The following is a 27,684-nucleotide window of genomic DNA, read 5'->3' as shown; positions in this document are numbered from 1 at the left end:
ATTAAAGGCAGCAAAACAGTCAATAGAGCACTGGGAAAATTAAAATCTACAAACTTGTTTCGGATTTAACAACTGGTCAAATTTGGCAAGTCTGAAAGACTAAACTTGCTTTGTCTGTCCTGCTTTCCAGAAGAATACAAACAAACCACTATGAAATGCTTCAGTTGGGTCTGGTTTTCCTCCTATACATCTGAGCAAAGTTGCCAGATACATTATTTGAGTAATTTGTCTCATTTCTTCAATCAAACAAATTCTTTCTCCAATTAAGCTGCTCAATGCAATCAAGAATAGAAGTAAATTATGTGAGAAATGTTACAGCACCTGTGACTACCAAAAATAGAAGAGGGGGATAAGTGAGCATACTGCTTCTGTATGGGAAGAAATTTAGTAGCAACATAAAGCTTCTTCAAAACCAGCCATCAATAAAAACCAAATGTGCTGAGGTGCTGAGGAAATGGAATTTTTCCTCAGAAATTTAAAGGAATTAAGATACCATTTCGAAGAGTTTCTGATAAACAAGAAGTAGTTTAAAAGTCTCTCTTTTACCCTAGGAGGTCTGGCCCATTCCAATCAAACTTGAGGAGTACTAAAGGCATCAGTATGTTTTTAAAAGGTTGGTGAAAATCTGTGGCAGGGTGGCTAATCAGAGCAGCAAAATAAAGCTGATTCCACTGCTAATGCCTTCCCTGAAGCAAAGGTGCAGTGTGAGCTCATTAGCTCCCTGCTCTGTTGGTCCTGCTGCTTAACCAGGCAGCATCTGCAGCCTCTGGAAACAGCCTCAGCACATCAGTGCCTGTGCCTTTTGCCCATCCAGCTGGTATGGGACAAAATGAAAACTGGGATATGAAATGAGAGAGGAATGGGGGCAGTGTCATGGGATAGAGGGAAGCAAGATCCACAAAACAGTGAAGAAAATGGATTTGCTCACAGAGGTTTTGGTTTGAAGCTAGATTCTGGGTTTATAAACTTAAGAAACTTGGGGCTTAACAAACAAAATAGCTGCAGGGTAGCACACGTGTCTTCAGGAACTGCCACCTACACACTCAGAATGCAGAAAATGAGGATGTTGTCTCATTTCTGGGACCTCTCCTTGTGCTCAGAAGTGCCATGCTGCAGGTGTATAAGCAGCATTTCCTAGGCCCAGCAAAGAGCATGCTGTTCACTTTTGTCTCCATGGTAAACAGAGGAGTTAATCCCTTCACCATTAAGTAACTGACACTTCTCAATTGAGACAGTATCATAGAATACGCTGGGCTGGAAAGGACATCTTGAGTTCTAGTCCAACCACCCTGCCAAAGCAGTATCACCTAGGGCAGGTCACACAGGAATGCATCCAGGCAGGTTTTGAAAGTCTCCATAGGAGACTCCACAGCCTCTCCGGGCAGCCTGCTCTAGGGCTCTGACACCCTTGCAGTAAAGAACTTTCCCCTCATGTTGCAGTGGATCTTCCTGTGTCCAGTCTAAACCTACTCTTCTCTAGCTTAAAACCACTGCCCCTTGTCCTAATGCTACATGTACCCTTCTAATAAATAGCTTTGTGTGGTGACCATTTTTTTCCTCAAGAAATTTCATTTCTCATGCAAATATTAAATATTCACCAGATGCCAGCAACTCTGTCAGTACCACATGAGCTCTGTCCAAACAGTGATAGGGAAAAAAATCTGCCTTTTTCACCTTGAGCTAACCAAAGTCTGTTTATAAAATTACCTCAGTCTTCTGAGCAAAAAAAGAGATGATGCCACTCTTCCAGTTCATGCACCCTTTCAAATTAGATGTTGCTTTGATGAACATTTTGGTCACCCTCTGTATTCTCTCTCATTGCTTAGATGTCATAATCAGATGTAGACCATAGAGATACAGTTCTGAGAATTAACACATTGTCTTTTCTACCCTGTTCTCTCCCTCTGGATTCTTTCACATGCTGCCCTGTTAGAGGACAAATCTCTGGAAGCAGATATTAATGTTATCATTAAATATAATATACAAGTTACATTAAACCCCTTCCACTTTTCAAAGCAGATGTTACTCATTTTTATAGTGTTAAGAGAATTAAAAAAATATTGAAAGCCAACAGCACGAATTTCAGTGTATTTCATCTTCCTTCCAAAAATACCTCTCCAGTACTTATGAGATGTCACAGAATATAAACAGGAGCAAAAGCTTTTCATAGTGCTTAGAATTACTGTATCAAAAAAACCCAACAACAACCAAAACTAAAGCCTGAAACAACAGAAAAATAAAACCCAAACCCCTGGTTTCATTGCACTGCACAGGAAAACTTCCAAGCTTCAGGAGTTTTACATAATCAGTTCTCTCAGTTCATTCTTAAATTAGAACATGTGGAACACACATCCATAAAAATCAACAGCTACATATAAAATAATTATATTTCCTCTGCACTGTACAAACTCACACATGAAAGGAAAAAAAAAGAAAAGAGAAAGAGACTCCTTTTGCCCAGAAAACGCACACAGAGATATGTTTCTATCAGGAAATCAGCTGGAGGTTTCATCGTTAAGTGCTCTGTTCTTCTGCAGCACTGTATTTAGTTCCTGAATCACGTTTGATGGTAATTTGTGATCTAATCCCACCACAGTTTTGTTTGCTTTGTGCTTATTTTTCTTCAGAGCCTTATGTGGTCTTTGGTGGAGGTCACTCATCCTTGCACCCGCGTCCTCAGAGGCAGCGCCCCGCTGTGTTTTGGCGTGGTTTCTCACCTTCTCCTCCTTCCTTTCCAAGCATTGTGCTACCAGAGAGGCTCTTTCTTTCAAGTTTTTTCTTTCTGCCACAAAGTCATTTTCACGGTGCTCACCAAATCTTTGTTTCCCAGATTGCACTTCTATGTTCTGAGCAGCAGAGAAGCAAAGAGAAATCAGATCCCTCACATTTCCTCACATTCAGACCACATTCAATAATATTTAGATTGCAATTTTTGCTCGTTAGTTACACCTGACAGTCTAGAAAGAACAAATTAATTTTACTCAAGAGCTGAGACAGCACAGTTAATAGGTTAAATCCCCACAATTCGGGCTATTATCATTGAGTAAGCATATTTTCTCAATTAGTGACACTTCTGAAAAAAAAATATTACACAAAGCTTGCAATTAAATGCACCATGACAATAAAGACATCCATTTTCATATACTCAGGTTTTGACTTTCCACTCTAGCACAGCAAACTACATTTTAATGTTTTGCAGCAGATCCATAAGCTCTTCAAACCTTAAATTCTCAAGTCTGAATTTTTTTTAATCAACTATACACAACTGAGAACCTTTTAATTTTGATAACTTAGTGACTGAGTGATATGAGTGCCCAACCAGGGTGAATTTTATGTCATCACATGAAGATTTTCAGCAGCTGTTCACCACCACCTAAACGATTCTAAAGACTGCCTGATACTTCAAATTTAAATCAATGTGCTGGGAACTCAGATAAAACAACAAAGTGAAGGCAAGGTCCATATTGGTGGGCTGTTGGTGGCTGTAGCAAACAAAGTAAATCAAATGTTTCATCTGAATTTGTACATGGATTGAAGCTTGAGGAAGGAAGATTTAGGCTGGATATCAGAAAGAAATTCTTTACAGTGAGGGTGGTGAGACATGGGAACAGGTTGCCCAGGAAAGTTGTGGATGCCCCTTCCCTGGAGGTGTTAAAGATCAGGTTGGATGTGGACTTGAGCAATCTGGTCTAGTAGAAGGTGTCCCTGCCAATGCCAGGAGGGTTGGAACTAGATGATCTTCAAGGTCACTTCCAACCCAAACCATTCTATGAATCTCTCAACCTGTAGAGTGGAAGAAAAGTGCTGAGATCCCAACATCCACATTGATATCATTCAGGGTTGTTGCCTTTTTGGGTTTTTTTGTGGGTTTTTAAGGTGGTTTTTTTGTCATTGTTTTTGGTTGGTTGGGATTTTTTTTGTTGCTGTTTTGCTTTGGTGTTTGTTTTGCCTTTATTTTTTTTTTTTTGCCTTTTTTCCCCAAACACTATCTTTTAGCTTTTTCCTGCTGGCAGAAGGCCTGATTTTGGCTGCAGTGCATTAGATACATTCTTGAAGCACAACATAAACTTTCACCACAACGGGATTTTTTTTTTTTCCACATTAAATTGTCCTAATCTTTCTTTTAATGACAAAACAATGGAAAGGACATTGATAAATAAGAACATCTAAATTATACAGTTATCCACCTCTAAGGAGTTCATTGCTACTGGACAGCATTGTGGTTAGAAGTTCTAGACCAAGATTAAAGCCCACTTACTTCTGTAACTCCTCTGATTTTACAAGTGCTCGTCTCCTGATGAATGGGTATTAGTGCTAAGCCTCCAATCTTTGGACTTTTAGTTATGGACTGTTTCCTTGCTTTTCCAGCTGGTGGCCATATATCTGCATGCTGAAAAACAAGATCACTCCTTATTATTTGTATGGAATTTCAGGAGCACACAACATTCTTTTGTATGTAAAACCTCTCATGGAAAAAGCTACCTACTGCACAACCTCCTCTTGTGGGAGAGGAAAACACCACGGTGCTTAAAATTACATTAATGTTTTGTAAGTGCTCCACAATAACCTCTCTATATAATTTTCATGTCCCAAACATCTTCCCTCCACTTTGTTAGTCTTCCCCTTGAGAGTGGTGAGGCATTGGAACAGGTTGCTGAGAGTTGCGGAGGCTCCAAGCCAGGAAGTGCTCAAGGCCACGCTTGATGGGGCTCCCAGCAAGTTGACCTAGTAGGAGGTGTCCCTACCCACAACAGTGGGGCTGGAACTGGATGATCTTGAAGATGCTTTTCAACCTCAAACCACTGTATGATTATTCCAATTATTTTCTAAGAACAGAAAATATCAAACAAGACACACACATACCACTGAACTGATTCAGTTTCAAAACTCCACATGAGCAGGCTTCAGGAATCTCAGCAAAAGGTCCTGGAGTAAAACTAAATCCCTCTAATTTGCAAACAGGTGTTTCAAAATCTGTATTAATAATTTAGGAGAAAATCATTGCTCAATTAACAATAACACCACATGTTATCCAAAAGGAAATGGCTTCAGTAATAGCCTTTACTTTAGCTCTACTGAAACAGGTCAGTTTTGGGGAGAACTCCAAAGTGTGAAGCTTCATTCTCAGGGAAAAATATGATTGGGAAGGTTAAAAAAAAAAATTAACTGAGTATTTCAAACAAAATCTTAAAATCTCTTGCTGTAAGAGGTCTGTAATGAACTTCCATTAGCACATAATGTAGAATTCCACATGTAGAAATTTGAGCACATGTGCTTGAAGCTCAAAGTCCTTTGGCAATGTTAACATTAATCCAAAAGGTAGCTCTGAGGACAAGGTAGTGTGACAGGTATTTTGCAAAAGAAGCTTTAACCTGAGACTCTGAATCAAAAAGAATGCAAAAGGCCCACAAAAGAACAGTTTCTGAAGCTTGGAGATGAGAGCAGGAAACTAAATCAGCACAACTCCAAAGGAAATTGTCAAGCCAGAACTGCAAAGGAACCCTAATGAAAGCTGAGAATGCTTTGAGTAAATATTGGCAAAATACTAAGCCAAAGCATCAGTTATAATAAAAAGGAAAGAAGAAATTCTGTCTGAACACTAGAAGAAAACCAAACAACAAATCAACAACCCTTTTTTACTGTGAGAGTGGTTAAATACTGGAACAAACTGCCCAGAGAGGTTCTGGAGTCTCCAGTGACCGGACACAGCCCTGAGCCACCTGCTCTAGCTGACTCTGCTTGGACAGAGGGATTTGACTAGGTGATCCCTTGAGGTCCTTTCCAACCTAAACACTTCAGTGGCATTGTCCAAATCAGCAATATATTTCTTCTCAGGTGTGTCAGGATCTTTAGTATCCTTTATTGTTTTGAATGGTGCTCAACTTTCAAATCCACAAAGTTTCTTCAAGACTGTATACAAAAGAATCCAGCCATGGAGCTGTGATCATACTTGCAGATGGTCTTAAAAAGCCATCAGAATCAGTGACTATTGACTTTGATAGCAGGCTAGAAACCAGGAGTCCCAATTCCAAATTTAGAAAAAAGTATTTTACAGATTCACATCTTTATGGAGATGGAACTTCTGAAGGAAGCTGCCTCTCTTAATTCTCAGCAAGCTTAAGGGAACTGTCCCTGTCAGTTAAGCAGTCTGATTTCCCTTTTGTGTCTGTAAAATTTCTTAAAATAGAACTCTGGGGAAGTACATCAGAAATACTAGCAACGTATCAGGCCACATAATAAATGTATTTATTCATAGTTTTGACCTATCTGCTCAACTGCACCTCATGGTAATACAATGTGCCTCTCTCTGGTTGATCAAAGGCAATGGAACTGGGAGAGTATTATTGTGTCTACATATCAATTCATTACTTCCAACTGTACTATGTGTGCTATTAAGTGATTTTGGACAAAACTGTTAGAAAATTCGAGAATCAAGTTTCAGCCATATTTTTTAGGATGATTTTGCACAGAACTGAAAGAATCAATGGTTCTCCTTCAAACCCTCTTAGAATTTACCAGCTTGAAAGAGAAGATTAAGAACCTCTGGGCTAACTTGATTTTCTACCAAAAGTAACTGTGTTACTAGATTTCAGTGGTACCTACACTTTACTATTTGTAGTCTCTGCACTATTTACACTACAGGAAGAAACAGTCTCAGAAAACAAGGGAGGGAAAAAGATAGCAGTACTATAATCTTACTGATATTAACTTCCCCAAAACCCTTATTCTAGTCGAGGAGCACAGTAACAGATTTGTCTCCTTCCTAATTGCACTGGCTTATTAATTGTCAACATCTTAATACTTCAAAACCTATTTTATGGTATTTTCAACTTGTAATCTAAGCTACTCCACTGACAAATACAATGTGCTGCCTGCAGTCTCTCTAACACGAAGATGTTCAAATACTGTGATAACAGATAAGGCAAAAAACTTCTTTAAAGATGGCCTCAATTTGAAAACTCTAACTAGAAATAACCTCAGTTGACACAGTTTTCTCCTTCAGAAATGGGATAATATAACAATAATTCTCTGTTGCTGCAAGATACAAAACATTTGGAGATCTTAAAGTAAGCTTTAACAACATGAACCACTGCATTCTCAAGCAGATTTTAACTGTAAATTATGTACAAAGCAGTGGATTGCAACAAGAATAATACAGCAAATCTGCATCATTAGCACTTAACTTCTCATGCGATGCAAAGACTGACACTTGACTGAGGTCCAGAATGTTGATTTAAAAAATAACAATAAAAATACACAAACAACACACAAACAACCAGCTCAAAACATCCCCCCAAAATCCTCCCAACATAGCTCACTAACACTGATACTTCACTGGACTCCTCATTCATTGGAATGAAGTTCCAATTAAAAAAATTAATTAATATGATTTTTTTTTTCATTGTTGTTAGGGAAGAACCCTGAACACTGAGCAGTGCCTTTCAGTTTTGCATCCATACTGTCAGAGGCACATTCTACATCCCACACTACCTGATCAGAATCATAATAGATTGCCCTTCTTGGGATTTTGCATCAAAAGGACTTCAGCAGTTAGCAAGCCTCTATGAGTTATTTCTGAGTAGCCTATATCAATAACCTCTGAGCCTATTTGTTGTGACATGGCTCATGTTATGCCCATGAGATGTATGCCAGGAGTGGTGACTGTTTCCATAGAAACTACAATAGTTACTTCAGTTAAGGGAGCTGAATAAGACAAAAATTTGGAAGACTTACTTAAAGGGCATGCATTATACTTCTAGCACTGCTATCTATGAAGGTCAGCCTCTAAGAAGTGCATATTGCAGCTTGTGCCTAGTTCACTTTCTGTAATACATAAAGCTCACAGGTAATCATAAAGCAAGTGATGTTTATTCACAGCACTATTCCCCCAAGTTCCTTGAGCATCCCAGGAAAGACAAGAAAAATCTAAGACACATAGGAAATCCTTTTAAAATCCTGTCATGTTGAATCCTTACACTTTCTGAGTCCCACTTACGTAAATATTAAATTCCACCTGCAAGGATGTGTTATATGGCACTTAAACATACATCCTCCTTACTCACAAGCCAGTAGCAAGTAGTTTACTTAATTGAGAAAAAGTGGTTGTAGTGAGGTGGGTGTTGATCTCTTCTGCCCAGTATCAAGTAACAGGACAAGAGGAAATGGCTTCAAGTTGCACCAGGATAGGCTTAGGTTGGACATTAAAAGAAACTTCTTCACTAAAGGGTTCTCAAAGACTGAGACAGGCTCTCCAGGGAGGTGGTTGAATTCCCATTCCTGGAGACGTTTGAAACGGGCAGAGACATGGTGCAGAGGGACATTGGTTTAGCCCCAGACTTGGTAGGGTTAGATAACGGCTGGATTTAATGATCTCAAAGGTCTTTTCCAAGTGAAATGATTCTGTATTTCCCTCCAAAGCAACGAACTGTCAGTGTTAATTAACTAAGCTAACTGGATACCAGAGAAATACAGCTGTATTGGCACAGCTCTTCAACAGGGCTAGCTCACACCACTGTGTTTTTAAACAGAACATTCTTCTTTCACAACTACTTTGCATGCAGCATCCAAACTCATGAGCAGAGAAATAGCACTCAGGCATTGTGGCACACAGACAACAGCCTTTTAAGTTGATGGCCAGGATTTCACCCAGAAAAAGTTTATTACTAGAAAGGAAATGAGTTGTCTGCCTTTAATCAATTTCTCTGCAACGCAGTGGCAGGGGGAACCATAACATGATGTTCACCCTCACTCTCATATCATGGAGCTTTCATATGAAAATGACATTACAAATAATAGTCTTCACAGACTAAGACACATCTCCTCACAGTCTCATTCCACTCAGTATTCCAGAAACTTTCACAGCATTGCAATTTTATCTATACCATATTCATAACAGATATACATCATTCTTTGATGGGGTTTTCATTACAGCAGGAGTTACATTCTATGGATCAGATTAGTACCTGAGCAATAAAAATGCTGATCATCCACTCCATCTGTGCCCCTTGTCCATCACAACATATATACCTAGAACACAATAAATATAGAGTTAACAAGAAAAACAACAAAAACTCCTGTTGCAGTTAAATATATTGAAGAATAGGCTTCTAACCCACTTGAAACAGTGCCTAGATTTATTTATAAATGCTGTCCATATTTTAACACTCTAGAGTCTAAACAGGTCTTATGAGAAGCAGATGAGGGAACTGGGGTTGTTTATTCTGGAGAACAGGAGGCTGAGGGGAGAATTGGTCTCTACAAGCCCCTGAAAGGAGGTTGAAGTGAGGTGGGTTTTGGTCTCTTTTCCCTAGTATCAGGTGACATAATAAGAGGAAACGGCCTCAGTTTGCATGAGGGGAGGTTTAGGTTGGAAAACAGGAAAAATTTCTTTCTTGAAGGTCAGGCATTGGAACAGGCTGCCCAGGGAGGTAATACAGTTACCATCCCTGAAGATGTTCAAGAAACGTGTAGATGTGGCACTTTAGGACATGGCTTAACAGCCATGGTGGTGTTGTGGTGATGGTTAGACCTCAGAGTTGCTCCAGGGGAAGTTTAGGCTAGAGGTGAGGTGAAAGCTCTTCACAGAGAGAATTGTTAGCCACTGGAATGTGCTGCTCAGGGAGGTGGTGGAGTCACTGTCTCTGGAGGTGCTCAAGAGGGGATTGGCCATGGCACTTGGTGCCATGGTTTAGTAGCCATGAGGTGTTTGGTGCCAGGTTGGACTTGATGATCTTTGAGGTCTTTTCCAACCTTATTGATTATATGACTCTATGCTTCCCAACCAAAACAATTCTATGATTCTACAAAAAGAAAGGAAAATACTTATCACTTTATTTTGCAGACAATTCAGGTGCCTCATTTAAAGCATGAGCATAGGTTTCAAATCTATAATTCAAAATCTATGAAAATCAGTTGCTTTATGGCCACAAAAGGGAGACAGACACCTAGCCCCAGAAGATTACCAAAATACAGTTATGTAATAAAATAAATAAATAATAATAAAAAAATGACCATGCAAGGAAAAGAATTGTCTACTAATTTTGAAACATTCTCATTCTGAAATAGAACATTTCAACAGACATTAAACCAAGTGTGTGTTTCAAGTTTACCTACCACTGGTGCTTTTCAGAAAATAGTGCAAGTCCCCAGCTGAAACAAATGAAAAATTAAAAAATTAGTTCCAGAAACTCAAGGCAAGGACATACTCCTCCACCTGGAGCAATCCATTACCTTTCTGTAGTGCTTTTTATTGGGGAGGGAAAAGATCAATTACAAAGTTTAAATATGTACTGAAAATCTAGAATGGAATTGTAAGTTTGATGCTGGATTTGGGTCATTTGCTCACAGCTGATTCACAGGTAACAAACATTCTGTTCTGGACAAAGAGTTATAGAGTTATAGCCAAGCCCCATAGATGATGGCTAGCTACCAAGTTCCATTTTGGCTGTGGCTCTACTTTCTGAAAGCTGCTGGAAGTAAAATCGCTAAGATGGTGCCCAGCGAAATGTCCATTGGAAGTCTCAGAAGTAAGAGAGGAATATTTGCACTACAACCAGTAGGAATCACACAAATTTATAAAGACTTAAAAATTGCTGGGGCAGGGGGGTGGAGTGTGAAGGGAGTAAGTGCATAATGAAGCCTCAGGTGAAACACAGACACACTGGGAAATCCAGAAGAGGCTTTGCAAAGTCTGCTTTTGAAAGCAGAGTGAAAATAAACCTCAAGGAAGAAACATACCCCCAAAGCCTCATTTACATCATCTTTTTATTCCTGTTTTGGACTCATCTCCTACTCATTCTGCACTTAAAAAAATAAATTCCCCCCTCCCCAACTTTTCTTCTAACATGACTGAACTTTGAAATTTACAGATCTTTTTGGGGCATTTTGATGTGCCAACTGTGAAGTAAAAGTTCAAGCGCATCTGTTTAAAGGCTAGAGCCAACTTTGAATCCCCCTGGGATAGGATCCCACATACATTGTCTCAGTGTCTCGCAGCTTTGACCGAACAAGTGCTGGAAACATCTGAGAAAAAACAGCTGTCGTTTTTCTCTGCTCTTTTTCAGAGACAAAGTCACTGATGTTTGTAAAGGGCACTGTAGTCATCAAAATATCAAGGATCCTGAAAAAGGAGAAGCCTGAACAACGGGAACTGTCACTACAGGCTTTGACTAGTTGGTTCTCTCTTCTCTCTTTTTTTGGTGCAAAGATGTGTCCATCAATGCAATGCAAGACACATATCCACAAGAACCTGCATATCCACAAGAGCTGGTTTATCCTCAAGAGATAATACACTTAAGATTAAGAAAAGCCAATCAATAAAGTAATTTCCCAGCACAAAAGAGTTAACATAGAACACAAAACCAGAGAGAGAATCAGAACAAATAATATTATAGGGGGTAATTTAGTTCAGCATACTTCAATTGGCTTCTTGACTTCTTGTTCTGCAATGTTTTATGTTCCCCTTTCTTGATGGTACAAGTACCTTGTTACATAGGGTTTCACTTATTTTCTTTTCTATTCTTACTTTGTTGGTGGCTTCATTTTCTTTTTCACTCCAAGATAAAGCTTCAGAGAATTGACAGGCAACACTTTCTCAGGTTTGCTAGCCTGCAAACACAATAAGATTCTAATTATTGCATTAGGAATGTGCAAAAGAGAAAATGCCAAAGGGCTGTCTTCACAGTCGGGTTTCTTTCATGGGCTGCATTGCTCTTTACTAACACTCAGTGTTTTTCTCTCTTTCTTTCCCATTACAAAGTGTGTCAATCACTGTAACTGGGAGCAGACCTGCTATGGACATCAGCATGAAGGATTTCTACACTGGTACCTTTAGTAGTAAAGGGCTGAACAAGGAAAATGCAGATCCAGTGCTGAACAGGAAAGATGAATTAGGGCCACTGGACATTGGGACTCTTCACTGTGAGAGTGGTGGAACATGGGAACAGGCTGCCCAGGGAGGTGGTGGAAGCTTCATCCCTGGAGATATTTAAGGTCTGGCCTGATGGGACTCTGACCAATCTGTGAGAGAAAGGTGACCTAATGGCAGCCCCTGAGCACCTGAAGGAACATTATCATCACCACTGAGTGAGGCTCTTCACATCATGAGAAGAATGCTAAACATAAGGACAACCTTTTGCCCAGGAAGAGGGCTAGATATAAGGACAGACGTTTTCCCATGAGGACAGCCAAAGTATTGCAACTGGCTGCCCAGAGAGTTTGTGTAATCTCCACCCCCAGGGTTTTTCCAAAACTTAACAGCATCAAGTCCTGAGCAACCTGTCCTGACCTCAGTTGCTAGCTCTGCAGTGAACAGAAAGTGTGACTAAATAGGTCTTGAGGTTCCTTCCTTCTTGACCAAACTGCCTTTAGCCAACCTACAACAGATATACACCCCACAGGAGGTATGAAAGCTGAACATGCCTGGAGGATAAAATGTTGAAACAATAAATTTCTCCTGTACACAATTCTGCTACAGAACATAACTAGTGTGCAACACAACATACTAATGTCTCTCTAGTACTTTTATTCCAAACGGGTAGATTTAGACTGGATCTTAGGAAAATATTCTTCCCTGTGAGGGTGGTGAGACATTGGAACAGATTGCCTAGAGAGGTTGTGGATGCCCCCCCCTCTGTAGGTGTTCAAGGCCAGGTTGGATAAAGCCTTGAGCAACATGGTCTAGCGGAAACTGTCCCTGCCCATGGCAGGGGTGTGGGAACTAGATGATCTTGAAGGCCTCTTCCAGACCAAATCATTCTATGATTCTGTGGTTTATCTTTCTATTTAGAAAACAAACATATAAACAATAGCCCTCTCCAAAAAAAACCCAAACCAGAACAACAACCCCACAAACAAACCCCCAAAAAACCCCAAACTAAAAAAAATTCAACAAATCTTATATAATGTTAGTGCATAAAGCTACTTCATAGTGTTTTCTATCCTGGATTCTCAATTTCTCCCTCAGTAGCTTTCCATCTGCAATACTGAAGCATGGCAAAAAAGAAACAGAATCTGAGATGGCATAAACATTAAAAACCAAAAAAACCCAACAAACCAATCCAGAGAACCTTTTACTGGTTGGCATTGTATAACTTCCCACTCAAAGCAAGGGTAGTGCCAGGATGAACACAAAATCCCTTACAAAACACAGCATTTAGCTAAACAGCAAGTACTCTTCTCATAAAGATATGCCTTAAGGAAGCCATTTGTCTGGGTGTGAGCTTATCTCTTAACAACAGTACATTGGAGTGGCATGTTATTTCAGTCAATTAGCACAATATTGTAAATTAACATACAGTACCACTTTTTTGATAATTGCTCTTGAACGAGAGAAGCACTTAACAGAATGCATCTCCACCTCCATATACACACTTAATTTGCTGTTAATGAAAATGTATCAATTAATTAGTGCATGCAGACTGATTAAATACAAATCTCCCATCTGAAATGTCAAGCTTTTCAACCCTTCATTCCCCCAAATGACAGAAATTGAACCAAGATTATGAGTGGTAGATGAACATCTCTCAAAAGAAAGCAAAGCAAACCAATGTATCCTAATTGTCAGAGTGCTACTGCCATTTGCTTTACAAAAAAACCCAAAGAATAATTAAAAACAACAAATGAAAAGCCATTTACAAGCAACACTGTCCAAAACTCCACCTGAGCTGGGGAATTTAATGCTTTATAAATCACAATGTCTTAACAAAAATAAAAAAAGAAAGAAAGAAAGATCATAGAGTAGTGCAACAATCTTATCATAAACTCTTTCCACCACACTAATTAAGGTTTTATGAGCATATTAATTTATTCTCACATATGTGACAATTTGAGTTTTAGCACTAAATTACAAAACACTCTTCTTGCCATTCTGAGGTCATTCTAATTAAGATCATATCCACAGTATTACCAGAAGATAGAATATGACTTTTGCATTAACTTGAGCAACGAATCTGTCCTTAAAAAAAAACAAAACCCACTCAACACTTCACATCAGTATTTGCTGGATGGGCAAAATCATCAATCAGCAAAACCAAAAAGCACTTTAAGAGATTTTATTATTTTTTTAAACCAGAAATTAACAAAATTGAAATGAAAATATTATTCAGAGAATCACAGAATGGTAGGGGTTGGAAGGGATCATTTAGTCCAAGGCCCATGCTAAAGCCTAGAGCAGGCTGGACAGGATTGCAACACCCAGGTGGGATTTTGAAAGTCTCTGGAGAAGGAGACTCCACAGTCTCTCTGGGCATCCTGGTCCAGTGCTATGACTCCTTCAAAGTAAAGAAGTTTCTCCTTAGGTTTAAGTGAAACCTCCTGTGGTCTAGTTTGTGCCCACTGCCCCTTGTCCCATCAACTGGGCACCACTGCAAAGAATTTGACCCCATTCTCTTGTTCCCCACCCTATTGATAAGTATTGATACAATCCCCTCTCAGTCTACTCTTCTCCAGGCTATCTGATGCCTATTATTCAGGTTTACACTTTAATACAATCTGTCTACACACAAAAACCACTCAGAGAATCACGGAATTACAGAATGTGAGGGGTTTGAAGGGATCTCAATAGTCCAACCTCCCTGCCAGAACAGGATCACCTAAAGCAGGTCACACAGGAATGCATCCAGGCAGGTTTTGAAAGTGTCCAGAGGAGACTCCACAACCTCTCTGGGCAGCCCATTCCAGTGTTTTGCCACCTTCACAGTGAAAAAGTTTTCCTTATGTTCCTGTGGAACACTCCTTAAAGAAAACTTCAATGAAATATTTAAAATGGAACCTGTCTTGCTATTAAGTAGATATATATATATATATAAAGCATAAGTGTGCTTCTGTGGAAATGAGGCACATCTAATTATCAACACCCGTTTTTGAAGGACTGAGAATACATCTAAAAAATGTTGTCGGTAAGCAGGGGAATATTTTGCTAGTGTATTGAAAGATATTGTTTCCTATAATCTCTTCTGTCGTGATTCAGCCACCAGGATGATTAGGGGACTTGAGCACCTCCCCTATGAAGACAGACTGAGAAACCTGGGGCTGGTTAGTCGATAAGACTGAGAGGAGATCTCATCAATGTCTATAAATATCTGAGGTGTGGGTGTCAAGTGGAGGGGGCCAAGCTCTTTTCAGTGGTGCACCATAAAAAGGCAAGAAACAACAGGTACACAAGCTTGAACATAGAAGCTTTCATCTACATGAGGAGAAAATTCTTTACAGTGAGGGTGATGGAGCACTGGAACATGCTGCCCAGAGAGGTTGTAAAGTCTCCTTCTCTGGACACATTCTAAATCCATATGGATGGATTCCTGTGTGGACTGCCCTAGATATTGTGGTGATCCTCCTTTGGCAGGGGGTTTGGACCTGATGATCTCTGAAGGTCCCTTCCAACCAGTAATGTACTGTGATACTGTGACTCTTGCAGTTGTAAGAACCCTGCTGCTGGTTATTTCTAAAGCCTTTGTGTGAGATATCAAGAAAATGCATGCTGCTCACAAGTTCCATGTTACTTCTATTATTGCTCTCTACAGCAGGTTTTAAAAACAACTTAGCCACATCACGAGCTGTAGGCATTCCTAAAGAAGGGTTTTTATACATTTTTGAAGGTCACATATAATTACAATAGCAAAATGAGCAACTGACACAAACTCCTTTCACTAAAGCATCGGTGCATACGGTCAGATAAAAATCTTGCACTTCAACCCCAGCCTCTACAAGTTGCCGTTTAATACCAAAGATGATCCAAGGATTTGAATACCTCTGCTATGAGGATAAGCTGAGGGAGCTGGGGTTGCTCAGCCTACAGAAAAGAAGACTCTGGGAGGACTTTATAGCTGCCTTCCAATACCTGAAGTGAGCCTCCAGGAAAGCTGGGGAGTGACCTATGCAGTAATAGGACAAGGGGGAATGGTTTTGAAGCTGAGGGAGAGTAGGTTTAGGCTAGATCTTAGGAAGAATTTCTTTACTACAAGGGAGGTGAGACTGTGGAATAGGTTGCCCAGGGAGATTTTGGATACCTCTCCTCTGGTGGTGTTCAAGGCCACAGTGGATGCCTCCAGCTAAGAGGCATCCCCAGCCTTGGTAGGGAGGTTGGAGTAGATGATCTCTAAGGTCCCTTCCAGCCTAAGCCATTCTGTGATTCTATGATCAGAAATGTTGATCAGTTTGCCTTGCTCTTCCTATTATTTGTACTACACAGAAAGCTTAAGCAAGTGTTTAAGAGTTTGGTGAAGATTTTGGCTGTTGTACCTTCATATCCTTATACAGAAGCAAGTTTCCTTCCCGTAACACGAAATAACGCTCTTGAAATTTGTTTCCAGAGAGTAGTTTTGATGGTTCTTCTTTGTACTTCAGATTGCCTGCTTTCACACTGCTTTTCTCACTTTGCTCTATCAAGAAAATAAAAAAGCATTTTGTTAGAAGATTTTACAATTCATTTTAATTGTTGGGGGGTGGGGAAGGCATCTCTGTTTCCCTTCAAAGATAATACAGAAAGAAACCACCAGCACAATTTAAATAAAGGATTTTTTTCGGAATAGAATGTGCAGTTCAGTCACAGGTTCATAGAATGGTTGGGTTGGAAGGGACCTCCAAGGTCACCTAGTTCCAATCACCCTGCCACAGACAGGGACACCTTTGACTAGACCAGGCTGCTGAAGGTCTTATCTAAACTGTCCTTGAATACCTCCAGGGAGGAGGCATCCAGAACTTCCCTGGCAACCTGTTTCAGTGTCTCTTCCACCACCCTCACTGTAAAGAACTTCTTCCTAATCTCCAGTCTGAATCTCCCCTTTTCCAGCTCAAAGCCATTGCCCCTTCTCCTACCACTACAAGCCCTTGTAAAAAGTCCCTCCCCTGCTCTCCTGTAGCCCCCTTCAGGTACCGGAAGACTGCTCTAAGATCTTCTTGGAGCCTTCTTTTCTCCAGGCTGAACAGCCCCGACTCTCTCAGTCTGTCCCCATGGGGGAGGCGCTCCAGTCCCCTGTTCTTGACATGGATACTTTCAATCTTTAGATACTTCAGATTTAGATATAGATATCTATAAATATATATAGGTATAGATATTTAGAGATACTTTAGAGAGACAAACCGAAAGAGCTCTTGAACAAGGCAAGGAGTAACACGAAGAAAAATAAATAATTCATACCTGCATCTTACAAAGCATTTATAAAAGAGCACAGAACTCAGTGCAATTCTGAGAATTCACAGAATTCATAGAACTCTGAGGTATGTTTTTGCTCCTTGAGATAACTAGTGAGGGAAGAAGACTGACAACATGAAGAGCAGACAGCCAGGCAGGAGATGAACTCTTCTCCACTCCAGTCAACACCATACTAACAGGGCTAAAAATTTCTTTATCCCAAAACACTACAAGCCTACTACTTATGCCATATTTTGGCTTTTGCCAGCTATTTTCTTTTGTTATGTGCAGATATTTCCTGTGAGTCAATCACTTATTTAGGACCTCGACCGACTGGACAGATGGGCAGAGTCCAACGGGATGGCATTTAACAAGTCCAAGTGCTGGGTGCTGCACTTTGGCCACAGCAACCCCATGCAGAGCTACAGGCTGGGGTCAGAGTGGCTGGAGAGCTGTCAAACAGAGAGGGACCTGGGGGTGCTGATTGACAGCCAGCTGAACTTGAGCCAGCAGTGTGGCCAGGTGGCCAAGAAGGCCAATGGCATCCTGGCCTGCATTAGGAATAGTGTGGCCAGCAGGAGCAGGGAGGTCATTGTGCCCCTGTACTCTGCATTGGTTAGGCCACACCTTGAGTACTGTGTCCAGTTCTGGGCCCCTCAGTTTAAGAAGGACATCGAGACACTTGAACGTGTCCAGAGAAGGGCAACAAGGCTGGTGAGAGGCCTTGAGCACAAGCCCTATGAGGAGAGGCTGAGGGAGCTGGGATTGTTTAGCCTGGAGAAGAGAAGGATCAGAGGTGACCTCATTGCCCTCTACAACTACCTGAAAGGTGGTTGTAGACAGGAGGGGGTTGGTCTCTTCTCCCAGACAACCAGCACCAGAACAAGGGGGACAGTCTCAAGCTGTGCCAGGGGAGGTTTAGACTCGAAGTGAGGAAAAAGTTCTTCACTGAGCGAGTCATTCGTCATTGGAATGTGCTGCCCAGGGAGGTGGTGGAGTCGCCGTCCCTGGAGGTGTTCAAGGGGAGATTGGATGTGGCACTTGGTGCCATGGTCTAGTTGTGAGGTCTGTTGGGACAGGTTGGATTTGATGATCCTTGGGGTCTCTTCCAACCTTAGTTATACTGTGAAACACTGAATAAACCTGTTTAGGAGTCCCAGAATGATACCGCTAGACTTGCCCTATCACTTACTGCTGTGGAGAAGGGACCAACATCCACCTTACTCCAACCTCATTTCAGGGAGTTGTGGAAAACAGGAAGGTCTCCCCCAAGACTCCTTTTCTAAAGACTAAACAACCCCATTTCCTGTATGCCCTTGAAAGGGGCCCAGTTAGGTTAAATTTCAAAACTCTAAGTCAGACTCTGCTAACATTTGTACAGGCAAAAGACTTCAGGACTAACTTGAAAACTTGTATCTCAATCTCATCTTTCACACCATCAGAAAAACAACTCCTTAAAGAGTTGGAATTAAATTATTCTTCCTCCTAACCCTAATTATTTGCTAAAAGAAGGTAATTAAAAATTGTGAATGTAATTCCTTCTTGCTTTGTATTTTAGTACAAACTGAAATTATCAAAAACATTTTAAAATATAATGGAAATTAAAAAGATAAAAAACCATTTTGATTTCATCAAAGAAAACCAGCTACATTCTAATCAGTGTGCTTGCCATGAAAGGAAGCATCCAGGGGAATTTTAGGCTCGAGGTGAGGAGAAAGTTCTTCACAGAGAGAGTCGTTAGCCATTGGAATGGTCTGCCCAGGGAGGTGGTGGAGTCACCAGCCCCTGGAGGTGTTCAAGAGGGGATTGGACATGGCACTTGGTGCTATGGTTTAGTCATGAGGTCTGTGGTGACAGATTGGACTTGATGATCTTTGAGGTCTCTTCCAACCTTGGTGATTCTCAAAAGAAAGTTTCCACAGATTTTCATTAGAGGTCAAGATAGTCTCTAAAGCCAGAATCAATACATTTCAATGCTTAAAATCAAAAGTTCCTTAGCTTGCCTCAGTTGTAAGTGCAGATATAGATGCACAGTTATAAAAAGCACTAACATATTCCCTCTTTGGCAGTAAGTTTATTACACGCTCAGAATAAAGTACGAATCCTTCTCCGCACAATTACAAGCTTTTTGCTTATTTTTTCAGCCATACCAAATGACAGCAGCAAGATACTCCCACATCTGTACTAAATTGGGAAATTTTAGACTTCTGCACATAGCCCTCATCATGACTAAAAACTCAATTCTAAACTTCACAGCATTCCCCACCATAGCAAGTCTATCAAACAACTCGATACTCAGAAAAGTCTGGAAGAGGAAAAATAACAATCCTCTAAGTTGATGATAGTCTATACTCTTTGGAAACCACTATTTCATGCAGCAAATCTAAAGTAATTGGGATGAGGCCTAATGAAAATTATTTTTCTGATCACAGCTTTGCAAAGCATGCAAAACTTTCTAGAACTTAACAACTCCTAGGAACTAGATGGACTCAATCCACTCAGGATTGATCCATCTATGGTTTAGAAGTTTGCATTTCACAGAATTTCTCTGAATAACAGCCCCTGTTCTTAGGAATCAATACTTCCCACTCAAACTACACAACTCTCTACTGGTAAAATCTGAAGGACCGATAGACACACACCTTATAGTGAATCTGTGCTCTCCTTTTTTTCTAACAAATGAAACTTTAAGGTGGGAAATCTCCAGGGAAGGAGAAGATAAAGGGTCTTGAAATAGAACTGAGCTGTACTGAGTATCTCTTATACCAAAACAAAAAGCACACCTTACCATACTCAACAGCACTTGAAAGAGCGCTCCTGTAACAAGCATGAAAAGCTATGGAATAAATTGTCAAGAGAGAATAACTAAAGATCTAGAGGAAAGTGGAAAATTCACCATAAATTTACTGAAACATCAATACAAATCAACTCATACTTTTTTCCCCTACTAATACTTTTTGTTTTCCTCCTTGATAAGGAAAGTTGATTTCTAGACAAGAGAAAAATATACATCTAGACATCAGTGCAATGGTTGATGTTGGGCTAGATGAGAAACTAGTCTAAATTGGACAAAATGAGATTAGAGTATAATAGATATGAAATAAGAGAATATACTATGTACAAAGAACATGGGAAAAGTTGCACTGACAGGGAAGAAATGATAAGTTGCCAAGATGAAGTGTGGTTAATAGACTTTTTCCTTTAGGCTCAGTATTGAACCAATGTTATTTTAAAGCCTCTACAAGAAAAAGGAGAAAAGTGCTGATGACAGAGCTCTGAAGTAACATTAACAGGAAAAAATATTGTAATTTAGTCTAGAAGATTCTGTCATAAATCAGAGAACCAAGGGGATTCACTGAATTCAGTTACAGATGTAACATAATCACAAGCCTACTAATTTTACTCAGAAGAGGAGGACATCCATCCATCCAGCTGCCCATTTACATTGAATAGAATACATAGAATACATAGAATAAACCAGGTTGGAAGAGACCTTCAAGATCACCGCGTCCAACCCATCAACCAATCAAACACCACCCAAACAACTAACCCACGGCACCAAGCACCCCATCAAGTCTTCTCCTGAAAACTCCAGTGATGGCGACTCCACCACCTCCCCAGGCAGCCCATTCCAATGTGCAATCACTCTTTCTGTATAGAACTTTTTCCTAACATCTAGCCTGAACCTCCCCTGGCGCAGCCTGAGACTGTGTCCTCTGTGTCCTTTCTATCAGGATGAATTCACTGTTAAAAAGTATACAAAGAATAGAATAGAATAGAATAGAATAGAATAGAATAGAATAGAATAGAATAGAATAGACCAGACCAGGTTGGAAGAGACCTTCAAGATCATCATGTCCAACCCATCATCCAACACCACCTAATCAACTAAACCATGAAACCAAGCACCCCATCAAGTCTCCTCCTACACACCTCAAATGGAATCCTTTTGGATGGAAAAGACCTCTAAGATCATTGAGTCCAACCATTCTCTAACTCTGCCAAGACTGGTGCTAAACCATGATCCTCAGCACCACATCTAGGCAGCACTGAAACACCTCCAGGGATGGGGATTCAGCCACTTCCAGTGCCTGAGAACCCTTTTAGTGAGGACTTTTCTTCTAATAGCCAAATTAAATACCCTTTGATGCAACTTGATGCCACTTCCTCTACTCCTATCACTTGTTACTAGGAAGAAGAGACCAATCACCACCTTGCTACAACCTCCTTTCAGGAAGCTGTAGAGATAGCCAGTGGCTGGACATCTGGCCTCAGTCCAACTACTCAGTGAGGAAGAATTATCCACATAAAGAGTGCAAAACCCTGAAAATACTAAGGTTCCTACTTCTCCATTCCCACCACAAGTTATTTCTTGTGCACTTTGAGAGGGAGAGCTTCACTGTAACCACAACTGACTTCTCCACACACTGGAAGCATCCCTTTCCCAGTGACCTCATCCTGTATCTTTTCTCCCTCTGACACTATCTAATGATGGAAGTACAACTTGCCTACTTGCTTTAACAGTGTGTACAGATGCAAGATTAGAAACAGAAACAATGAACATGCAGAGTCCTGCAGCTACAAAACATGAACAGTGCAGACCTGCTGAAGTTAGTCAATGTGCTCCTCAGTATTGCTAAAGTCTTAAAATCAATTTAAAAGCTAAAGGTGGACTCAAAAACTCTAATGAGATGAAATTACTACCATGTTGTGTTATTTTCTTCTAACAAGATCCAGTTAGAAAAAAAGTGACTCTATAAACCAAACCATGCAACATGGCAATTAAAATGGCAATTCCACTCTCAGAATAAGGTTAACAGAGTCATAGAATGGCAATGGTTGGAAGGGACCTCTGGAGATCAGAATCCAACCCCCTGCCAAAGCAGAGTTACCTAGAGTGGGTTGCAGAGGAATGTGTCCAGGTGGATTTTGAAAGTCTCCAGAGAAGGAGATTCCACAGCCTCTCTGGGCAGCCTGTTCCAGTGCTCTGACACCCTTACAATAAAGAACTTTTTCCTAGTATTGAGGTGGTACTTCCTGTGTTCCAGTCTGTATCCCTTGTTCTATCACCATTGAGAAGAGACTGATCCCTTCCTCTTGATACCCACCCTTCAGATATCATAAACATTAATAAGACCTCCTCTCAGTCTTCCTTTTTCCAGCCTAAACATTTTGTAATACATGAGATTATTCTGTCATGTTGAGTTTACAGAGATTAATACTAAGCCTGCAATGTGGCAGAGGATTTTTTCCCCTCCAAACCACTAAGGAAATCAATGTATCTTCTTAAATAAAGTTCCAATTATTTTAACACACAAAAAAAAAGAGTTAAAAAAAAGAAAAAGAAAAAGAAAAAAGAAAAGAAGAGAGAAGAAATCCAGTAAATGTAAACCTTCAGTCAAAAGCCAGTATGTCTAGGCTAAGGTCAAACTGAGCAGAATTAATGCAAACAATTAATGTTATGTTTTGGGAGAACAAATAGATGTAAAAATCAGGAGAGAAGAAAGAGGGCAAATGGCAGATCTCCCCTTGAACTAGTACTACACATTGTACACTGATGGTAGTCTAATCCTTCTGTTTCTCAGAGCAGCAGTTCTCACAGCCCTTACGACCCATTCCCTTTTCCCTCAAGACAGAGTGAGTGAGGTGATGGGTGTTCATATATGAAGCTTTTGGTGAAGTAGGGGCTGTTTCTCTCCATTCACTACCTGTTACGACAGGTTTAGAGACAGTGGAACTCAAACACAACTTTTATGTGCAATTGGCTGGTTCACATCTGTGGAGTATGCTTTTACAGGAATAAAGGATGATGAGAGAAGGCTATTACTCTCAGAAGAATAAACATAATAGCACAAGTTTTAGTTCTTGAAATCAAGAGGGAAGATGGAGAGATTAATACCTCTGTGCATGGGGAAGAGAGGAAAAGATTATGTATTTGAATAAAAATCAGATGGGCATTAAACCAGGCATCATGTGTCACCATCACACGTTTTACAGTGCCAGCAGACAGGATTTCAACTGCTTGAAAACAGGGTAGTAATTTTTGAACGTGTCTAACTTTTAAACTCCTGCTTCCCCTCAAAGCAAATACGACATAATATTTATTACACGGGAGACTTAAATCCAGGTATTATGTAAAAAACCAAAACAGGACTGGAGCAGCTTGAAAAATCACATTTTTCCACTATATATTTGAGCTATGCTTCCTTTCAGCTATCAGATCTAAATCCCTCATCCTTTTGAAAGGCCACATACTCTGTAAGTCATTCAAATAACGTTTGCAGTATGAGTATGTAATTCAAATCGGCTTTGTAGTTTGGAGACGCCATATTAGGTAACAAGAATTCTTATTAGTATATAACACTGATATAATTATATGAAAAATTCTAAGTTTTAGATATAATGCAAGCATTATCTATATAAAATGCACACATATAGCCCAGAGAGGGAGTGCATTGTGCACCATGAGGATAGACTGTGCAGAACTGTGCTGTGCATAACAGCAGTCTCAAGGCACATAGAAGTTCACAAACTGAGCTAAATGCAGAGTTTCTGCACACTTTTATGTTCAAATGGGAGAGCTTACAGTGTGCAAAAGCAAGAACACCCATAATTTCTATATTTTAAAAGGAAGCCAGTCAGTAACTTTTAGAAAGTAGTAATTCAGATGCTCCGAGATGCTTTGCCCCAATGAAAACAGCTACAAAAGAATTTTCATCTTCATGCCCCCATGTGAAATATCTAAGTTTTAAAAAGATACATACCACTGTAGGATTTTATCATGTCTGCTGTTAGAAATCGCTTTATTATCAGGTATGCAGTGCCAGGCTCTGGGAGTGAACTCCAGTGAAGAACTTGTTCCAGTACATTCTCTGTGTAATGCAGAGGACGTTCTGAAAAATGAGAGGGGGGGAAAAAACAACCCAACATTGAAATAATAATAATAAAAAAGAATAAAGCAAGATTGGAAGCTCTTAAAAGTGACACTTATGCAGAACACTGTCTGATTCACTTTGAGCTATAGCAGTCAAACAGCGCTTTCAAAATAAGACAATTAGGCACTTCATTGACTTTCTGCAGCAACACCTTTGCAGGCAGGTAATGAATACCAAATTAAACCAGCAGCAGTCAAATGTTCAGTGACTGGTTTGCATTTAGTTATGAACATTTTCTTATGTAGAGACACCAAAAGCTTGCTTTCAAGCTAAATACAAAAGTTAGAACTGTCACAGGGCACAGCTAAGTGTGATCAAACAGAACAGACCTCCATCCGTACTAGGTCTCATTTTGCTAGGCTTAATATAAAAATGAAGCACCACAGCTACCAACTCTCTGCAATCAAAAAGCAAAGAATTTGGAGCAGCCACAGTGGAAAAACCCCTCAAAACTTGTATAGATTATTTTGTCTGTTAATGATCAAAGCAGTCTGAGACAGACTCTTGGTTTCATTACTTTCCTTTGACTAGACGAGGAAAGGATGTGGTCTTATTAGGTCCTCTCTCCACTGCTGTGCTTGGGGAATTTCCAGACTTGTACTTTTACATTCCAACCTCACACAAAGAGGAGAGCAAGACTAAAACACCAATAGATGAAGGTATGACCTCAGCACTGCAGATGCTCAGGTGTAAATCCGTTAATAAGTCTCACCCACCCAAAAGAGGAAACTGAGACTCTTTCATAGGTAAGAAAGGTGGTAGGAGGTACCAAGTCAAGCCAGTCAATCCATACAAACCCCAGATCATGTACCAAATGAAAGGAGGGAAGAGCTTGCACATAGACCCTAAATCTGCATTATCAGATCCAGCAGAAAATATGAGTGTGATGTACTGCAACATTTCCTGAGGCATCATACAAGCCAACACTGATGTGGATGGAGGGAAACTGCACAGCTCCCCTCTCTATTAATTCTTCCTCCACACACACCTCCATCCCTGAGGACTTTTACCTGCTCAGTAGCAAGCACCTACTGTTAATTGATGAATGCACAAAAACTTTAATGATGGCTGTATGGGCTGAAACTTAGAGCAGTAGATCCAGGTACCATTTAATCATCAAAGAGGGATTTTTCCAGAAGTTCTGAGTTTCTATTTTAATACCAGGATCAGACCTTGAGAAGAGCTGGGTGCAGCTCCTGGAAAATCACACCTGTGTGACACTGTCATGTTGGGTCAGGCAGTCTAGTCTTGTGTCTCTTGAGTACTGGAGGGAAAAGTATGCCACCATAATCTCATTTTTCATTTCTGCTAGGATAGATGAATATGAAATGTCAACAGCTGCTTTGGGACTGTCCAGCACTGCACTCTAGCAGAACATATTTTCCTGAACACCTGAACGCCCGAGCTTCAGAAAACAGCAGCCACCAATAACACACTTAAATGAGAGAAAAATACTACTGCTGTTTGGGGATGCAAAAATCTACCTTACCTGCAGACTTATGACACCACTTATATATAAAGATTTCGTTATTCAGACATGACAATGAAGCAAAAAACCAAATATCATTCTGCAGACAATCTTTACTTTTGAGCACCACTTCCTCTGGCCCTTTTTGTTTTAAATACTCAAATACTGTAAAGGGCTTTTTAACTTTTGGGAACCTGTGGACTCTGCTGTGATGAAGTTAAAATGACTTGTTTGTGCAGAAGGGAAAAAAAAAATAATAATCCATTTTAAGAAGAACTTTACAAACCCAAGGCAGGAAACACTGGCAAATCACCACATCTTCCTAGAACACCAGCACTCCCAGAGTAAACACCTACTGTTTTATTTATAGTTACATTTAGGACCATCTGTCATCATGGATTACATGGTACATAAATCATCATGCTGGAATGTATTAGGTTTTTTACTGGCAACACACCTCATTTACCAACTATCCATCAAGCATAAATTACAAAAAAAAATAAAAAATAAAACATACAACCTATTTTGTAAAAGCATATGGTATTGAACATTCTGGACTAAGTTAGATAAAATCAATTACTGCAGCTTTTCTCTATGCAAATCATTTGGTTGATTTTTTTAATACTGCAGTTTTAGTCATCTGAACAGCAAGCAGTCAACATACACCTCCAATTACCCTTTTACTTGGGTCATATGCTGGTAAATATCCCAAACCTGTCATTTTCACCTTAAGCAATATTAAATATCAGGAGGAAATTACTTTTTTAGAAAATATAGGATTCTGGTATTCTTGCCTTCTCAGAGTTCATTTTCAGGGCAGTGTATCTTAAAACACAAAATAACTCCCAAAAAACTTCAGGATTGAGTGTAACAAACTGAATATCACCACCTGAATACCACAAACTGATGTGTTCAAGGCCAGGCTGGATGAGGCCTTGAGCAAGCTGGTCTAGTGGAAGGTGTTCCTGCCCATGGCAGGGGGCGTGAAGCTAGGTGATCTCCAAGGTCCCTTCCAACCCAAATCATTCTAGGATTCTTTGAGTGTATGCACTAGACAGGTACCAGACCATGGCAGGAACACAAGCAGAAAATTCTTTTCTGTCAGAAAAGACACTGTGAAGGTTAATGTATGCTTGAAACACAGACGCAAACTTTGTTTCTGCCATGTCATGTTAAAATCTCAACTTGTACATGTCTCTGATTACATAATGTTCAATGCTGTTTGTTAAATGATGCTGATAAGACCAACTTGAAGCAGCAAAGTCTCAGCTAGGTTTTTAGTTCTTTAGTGTCATATTTGGACCACAGACTGAATGGTAGGTTTCCCCTCCCCGCCCCCCCGCCGTGTGTTTCAGCCTTTTGAAAATCTGCTAGATTCAGCCACAGCACCACAGGGATCCTCCTAAGTGCCTCTTCGTACCTGAATTATTTTTATTCCTCACCATTATTAATTCAGTTTGCCTGTTCTGATGCACAGAAAGTGGACCATGAAGCAGACATTTCATCAACACAGTCTCTACTGATTTCAGCCAGGCGCTGAATTAGGACTTTTAATTTGCATTTTGCTTGTTTGTTTTGGTTTTTTAAACACTGGTATCCCATTTCTACTCTGCGTTGTAAACTCTTGGTCCAATGGGAAGCACTCTAATCCTCTGCTAATATTTATTACTTTGTATTGAGTCTGCAGTGCCTCAGACCAAGCTTAATTTTGTCTACCTGCCCTGGCCATTAGCTCAAACAACATATCTAGCCCACACTAGTTGTGGCACTCAAACACCCCAAGAATCTGCTGTGGAGCTTTACCTTTTGTATTTATTTTTATGTTGGCCGTATCTAGTTGAGTTTCCATTTGTCTGTAAGTGTAACATATCGACTTAAAGAAAATAAAATCTCCCCTTCACATTTTTCCATTACTCAGTCAAAAGAACTAAGATTTCTGGAGTACTTGTAGAAGTTAGCAGAAGTCTTCTAAAGATAATAGATGCTAGCATTCTTCATCAGCTGACGCCCGCATGTATGAATCTGGAAATGAACTCTGTTACAGCTCCACGCAAGACTGCAAGATGCAAAGAGGCACCAAGATCATTTATTTTAAGTCAAAAGGGAGACTGCAATTCCATTCTCATTACTCATGCTGCCAAGGTCAAGAC

The 27,684-nt window shown here is 40.1% G+C and overlaps 1 protein-coding gene across 1 annotated transcript in view; it reads right to left on the bottom strand.

The window, feature by feature from the left end:
* Positions 1 to 1,477: 1,477 nt before the first annotated feature.
* The window catches only part of ARAP2 (ArfGAP with RhoGAP domain, ankyrin repeat and PH domain 2), a 127,057-nt gene continuing 100,850 nt past the window's right edge, over positions 1,478 to 27,684 (bottom strand). The window contains exons 26-32 of the mRNA XM_009896550.2: positions 23,896 to 24,024; positions 16,240 to 16,379; positions 11,525 to 11,607; positions 10,114 to 10,149; positions 8,964 to 9,027; positions 4,259 to 4,390; positions 1,478 to 2,846 (exon numbers count right to left, since the gene is read on the bottom strand). Coding sequence (XP_009894852.2) covers positions 2,496 to 2,846; positions 4,259 to 4,390; positions 8,964 to 9,027; positions 10,114 to 10,149; positions 11,525 to 11,607; positions 16,240 to 16,379; positions 23,896 to 24,024 — 935 coding nt within the window. The 3' untranslated portion in view covers positions 1,478 to 2,495. The remainder of the gene's footprint in view (positions 2,847 to 4,258; positions 4,391 to 8,963; positions 9,028 to 10,113; positions 10,150 to 11,524; positions 11,608 to 16,239; positions 16,380 to 23,895; positions 24,025 to 27,684) is intronic.

This window comes from Dryobates pubescens, chromosome 1, assembly GCF_014839835.1.
Source record: "Dryobates pubescens isolate bDryPub1 chromosome 1, bDryPub1.pri, whole genome shotgun sequence".
NCBI classification, from domain to species: Eukaryota; Metazoa; Chordata; class Aves; order Piciformes; family Picidae; genus Dryobates; species Dryobates pubescens.
This window is presented reverse-complemented; position numbering and strand designations above follow the sequence as displayed.